We start from the raw sequence: 5,282 nt of genomic DNA, 5'->3' as shown, positions 1-5,282 counted from the left end.
ACACCGCTCTCATCGCTCTCCTGCCCGGCCCCCTGAAAGTTTCTCTCCTCCCCACTTGGACCCTGCTCTGTATCAGAGGGGACACCGAGCAGGGAGGAGAGGAACTAGAGATGCACCATATTTTTGGCAAGAAAATTGTATTTTCAGCCTTAATGTTACGATGCATCCCTACTGATGGATATATTTCATAGGTCAGCTGTGATAAACTGGAAATCGTTATTCTGTACTGCGTGTCATGTCTGCACCTGCATTTGTTGGGTATATCATACAAAGTATACACTGAGTGTGTATATAATAATCCGGCCACTCAGTGTATATCCGAGCCAATCAAATGATTTTGCTTTTTTTTTTTTTATCTTAGGTGCTATGAAGATAGACTGTCTGGGTATGCTGACAGATCTCTCCGTATCTGAAGGGAAGATATACCCCGTTGGGTATCAGTAAGTATCTGAAGAGTAAACCTCTGAAAAATGGCCTGGCCAGGTAGGGGATCTAAACACCTGGTCTTCAAGCGGTTAAGCAGAATAATGGTCATGCCACACTGCCACACATAGGTTTTAAAACCAAACTCCAGCTCTTCAGTCTGGCACAGTTGTACCGGCTCCTCTCCTGGCCTGAAATGGCTTCCTCTGTTGTCACTGCACACTGGGAGCTCCTCACGATGTGCATTAGAAGCTGCATCAAGTCAGATAGAGCTCCGCCTCATTTCCTGGCTGGAGGACATCCAGCATCACAATGCCCATTCCTTCCCAGCCTTAGTGTCCCTGGCTTGCCCCTTTTTTTTTTTTATTCATTGGCTTTCAGTACTTCCAATCATTGAGGCTCATTATCACAGGTGGGCGTTACCTAGGGTGGTCAGCATGCACATACGACCTGCCTAGGGACACCCACTCCTACAGACTGACCCCCACCCATCAAGGCATTTTGATATTTGCATAACTCCTCCCAAGAGCCCGCCCACTGCTTGCATCAGGGCCGAGGGCTCTTGAGAGGAGTACTGAGCCAGGAAGCTAAGTACAGCACCCTGCCGGCCCCTCCCACCAGCCTCCATTGAAGAAAGAAGCACAGGGACCCAGTGACGATATCACTGGGTCCAAAATACGGTATTTAATGAAAACTGAAAGGTTTTATTTAAATAAAAGAGGGGGGGGGGGGGGAACCAGAGAAGGCAAAATATAATCAGATTCAACTTCAGCTTTAATGGTTATGCCATACTGCCACTAGGTGTCACCTGTGTGCCACAATAGGCTTTAAACAAGGTCTTTATCGAACAGTCTGTCTCCAGATATCTCTGGCCGCAGTTACTGTCAGAGCAGTGCTATTTTGATGCGTTCCGGGCCATTTTTGGTTAAAAGTTGGAGTTTAAAATGGGCTTCCAGGGCGTTTGCATGCGTTTTCTTATGCATTTGCATGCGTTCCAGAGCAGGTAAAATAGGGCATGCTGCAGTTTTTTTTACATGCTCTGGAACCGAACGCTGCGGTGTGTGAACTAGAGCCCAAAATACCATTGGAATACATTGGACGCAGTTTTGATCCGTTCTGTAACTGCTCTGCTCCTGGAACGCGCTTGGTGTGAACAAGGCCTAAGACTGCAACACTGTGCTTCAAGAGAGCTCGGCAGATGAAAACGGCGGCAAAGTGATATTTGGGGAGGAGGCGGAAGTGTCGTCAGCACTGTAGAGGAAGTTTAAAACATGTTTTTATATGTTTCAGACATAAATCGGTAATGTCAATTCTGACAACATACAGTACATGTCAAGGAAACAAAAGCCGCAATAGGCATTTTTTTGTCTTCTCTGCCGTGACAGGGGGAGGGGCTGGATTCCCCTCTCCCATCCGCCAGCGCTGACTGGAGGAACGGATGGGGGAGGGGTCGGGTACAGCTGGCTTTGCCTCTAGATAGGCAGAGCCAGCTGTCAGTCACGCAGCTGGGCGGATCACGGCACAATTGTCGGGATCTGCTTTAGCTTCGGCGTCTCAGTATACAGGGAGCTACAGCTCGCGGTATACTGAGCCTAGGGTGACGGGAGGACGCTAGTTTGTGTCCTCCCGTTACCCTAAGGAGAACTATGGGGAAAAACACTGACCCCATAGTTCTCCTTTAAATACGAGCCTATTTGTGCTACAAGGGGGGCGCAGCTGATGTTCTCATTTGCACGTCGGTGGAAAGCAGTTTGTCATCAGAAATTCTCTGCGGAGGTTCCGCTCTCACAGCACTGGGAATGTCTTTTTCAGGTGTTCACGTTTATACTGGAGCACCCTGGACGCCCGTCGCCGCTGCTGGTACAAATGCAGGGTCGTCGAGCATCGCCCAAAAGAGGGCGACATTTCATCTGACGGAGAGGACTCTCAATGCGTCAACAGGACAATTGCCCACAGCAGTCCTGGACTTGTCCCAGGTAAGGTGACCTAACATTTGCGGATGGGAGAATCCTAGATCTACGAGGCACGGGAGGTGGAACGGGACAGTTACCTTATTTAAACCTTCGGCTGTCTAACGGTTGGATTAAACCTATTATTCCTCTTCCATTATTTACATCAAGAGCTGTCAGATGAGCCGTCTGGTATCCTGCAGAGTCGCTCCCTCGTGTTATGCATTCTGCTGGGCCAGCACGGGATCAGCTCCTGTTAGGGGAAGTGGTTCCCCCCCCACCTTGCTCATTCTGTCACCAATGGCACAATCTCTCATGTGATGTGATCTCTCGCGTGATGTGATCTCTCGCGTGATGTGATCCCTCGCGTGATGTGATCCCTCGCGTGATGTGATCCCTCGCGTGATGTGATCTCTCTTGTGATAGTCATGTATTGTTGTTTTTTTTTCTTTGAATTTGTAGTCTAAGTTTGTCTTTTCTTACCCCAGAAAGCACAGAAGCCGTTCCTGCCTCCACCCCTCCACCTCCAGAAGCCCCTTCACTTTCCCATCGGCCGCCTCCTGAGCCCATCACTACTGCTACTGCCCCCCGCTCTTTCTCAGGTGCTAGGATGAAAATGCCAAACTTTTCTCCTTCCCGAAAACCTCTTGGTGGATTTTCTCGCCCGCTTCCTTCTCCAGGTGAGCTTGGCTTTGTTTTGGTTAGCCACATATAAGGCATGCTGGGAGTTGTGACTCCTTAAAGGAGAACTATGGGGGTCAGGGCTTTTCCCCATAGTTCCCCATAGTTCTCCTTAGGGTAACGGGAGGACACAAACTAGCGTCCTCCCGTCACCCTAAGCTCAGTATACCGCGAGCTGTAGCTCGCGGTATACTGAGACGGTCACAGCCGGAATGAATCCCGACAATTCTGTCTGTATCCGCCCAGCTGCGTGTGTGACTGCTGGCTCTGCCTATCTAGAGGCAGAGCCAGCTGTACCCGCCCCCTCCCCCGTCCGTTCCGCCAGTCAGCGCTGGAGGATCGGACAGGGGAGGGGGGAATCCCTGCAGGGAGCCGTGAGTGACAGTCACCGATTTCTGCAGGGACAGGATCGAGAAGCGAGCGAGCGACTGTATGCGTTCACTTCCCGATCTATTGAGCCGACCTGTGACAGTTTCACACGTCGGCTCTAACTATGAGGCTGAGTGATTTTCACTCGCCTCATAGTTCTCCTTTTTAAAGCAGCTAGTGAACAAGTGTGACCTCTGAGTGTTCTTTCTTTTTTGTTTGTTTTCTGATTGTGCTAATTTTTGTTCCTTTTTCAGGAAGTCCATCGTCCCCTTCTCGGTCTCATCACATCCTGACTGTAAGCGATCCCGAAGTTACACCTCTCAGGAGAACCCGGAGACCGCCGGGGCCACCACCGCCTCGAGTCACCCGTCAGTCTTCAACTCGGGTTTCCCGGGATTCTGCAAGCCCTCCACCTTCCCCAACTTCTTCACCTCTCGCGCGGCATTCTTCTTCTGAGGCGCCGTCACAGCTCCTGACCGACATAGAGCTGATGTCCTCCTTAGACACTGAACTGGTCACAGGCCCTTTGCCGTGCGGTGCTCAACTTTTGGTGGGTATGGAGGCACCAGCCGCCGAGTCGGATGGAGCAAGCAGTTCGGAGGAGGAGCCCGGAGGGGAGTATTATGGGTTGACACGGACGGTGGTATCTAATGAACCTTTCAGTCCCCTGATGTCCACCACTCCGCCCGGTCGAATCGAACAGCTGGATGGGATCCACGACAGCACTGATAGCGAGGACCCGCCACAGAGCCACAACGGCCCCATGACCACCGGAAAAACGCCGACCCACCTGCCTTCTGAAATTGTTGACTTTGTCTTAAAAAGTGGCGAGGTCACAGAGACGGACCACACCACCCAGCAGGTGCGGGTGCCGTCTCCTATAGCCACCACCTCTCCCATCACGCAGAATGGGAACTCCGTTGTCGCACTTTCCAATGGCACAGATTGTGTAAGCTACCAGTCCTCTCAAGGACCTCCTCCACTCAGGGACCCACCTCAAGTGCAAAGGGTGTGTCGCCCCCTCGTTCCCATAACCCCCAATGGACCTTCCTGCCCTTCTGATCCAGCATCTGTGACAGCCAGCAAACTTGCCTCAAAGTTTATATTGGTGAACAAGACGACGGGTCAGATCATTGCTGTTCAAGATGACAGTATAGACTTTAGAGGGCAACTTAGGACGCTGCAGGAAGGGGCAAATTCTGACCCTCATTCTCTCACCAAGCCCACCATATTAAGGCCTAATTGCAAGGTCGCCCCAAGACCCATCAACAAAACTCGGATCGCTTGTCTTCCTCCAACTACTTCCTCTGTTTTGTCTTCTGCTTCCCCTGCTCCTACTCCGAGCATAGGCACTGTTTTCCTTCAGGCAACTCCCTCCGGTAGCCCATCGATTACACTACGTGTGCTGCCGATGCTCAACGTGGTGCAAGGTACTGGGCAGCTGACTTTGGGGGCTCCGACGGTAATGGCCCCCACTATCGCTGGTCTCCCACAACCCTGTCTTCTGCAGGGCCTGCCTGTCAACACGGGGCTCCTGAGCGTTGCTCCCACTGCAGTCCAGACCCAGGTGCCTCCACAAATGCAAGCTCCCCTGATGCATCACAGCCCCCCCAAGAACCACAAAATCCAGCCAGCCACTAAGAGGCCCTGTCCTGTAGTCAACAACCTCTCTCCCAAAAAGAAACACAAGTTGGACATGTCGGATAAACTGGAACACTTGGACCCGCACCTGATCACACAGTCAGTAGCAATAAACCTCAACTGCGCTTCTGAGACGGTGACCACCACCAGGTATGGGCAAAAGTAGGGCAAGTTATCCATTAGTGTCTGAGAGGCCCTACAGGGCATCACTCCTCCCCC

The 5,282-nt window shown here is 51.6% G+C and overlaps 1 protein-coding gene across 1 annotated transcript in view; it reads left to right on the top strand.

Annotated features, from left to right (window-relative positions):
- KMT2B (lysine methyltransferase 2B) overlaps positions 1 to 5,282 on the top strand; it is a 46,919-nt gene that overhangs the window by 34,609 nt on the left and 7,028 nt on the right. The window contains exons 24-27 of the mRNA XM_018571695.1: positions 362 to 440; positions 2,236 to 2,399; positions 2,861 to 3,052; positions 3,677 to 5,225. Coding sequence (XP_018427197.1) covers positions 362 to 440; positions 2,236 to 2,399; positions 2,861 to 3,052; positions 3,677 to 5,225 — 1,984 coding nt within the window. The remainder of the gene's footprint in view (positions 1 to 361; positions 441 to 2,235; positions 2,400 to 2,860; positions 3,053 to 3,676; positions 5,226 to 5,282) is intronic.

Source organism: Nanorana parkeri, unplaced genomic scaffold (genome assembly GCF_000935625.1).
Source record: "Nanorana parkeri isolate BGI_ZX_2015 unplaced genomic scaffold, ASM93562v1 scaffold1811, whole genome shotgun sequence".
Taxonomy (NCBI): domain Eukaryota; kingdom Metazoa; phylum Chordata; class Amphibia; order Anura; family Dicroglossidae; genus Nanorana; species Nanorana parkeri.
This window is presented reverse-complemented; position numbering and strand designations above follow the sequence as displayed.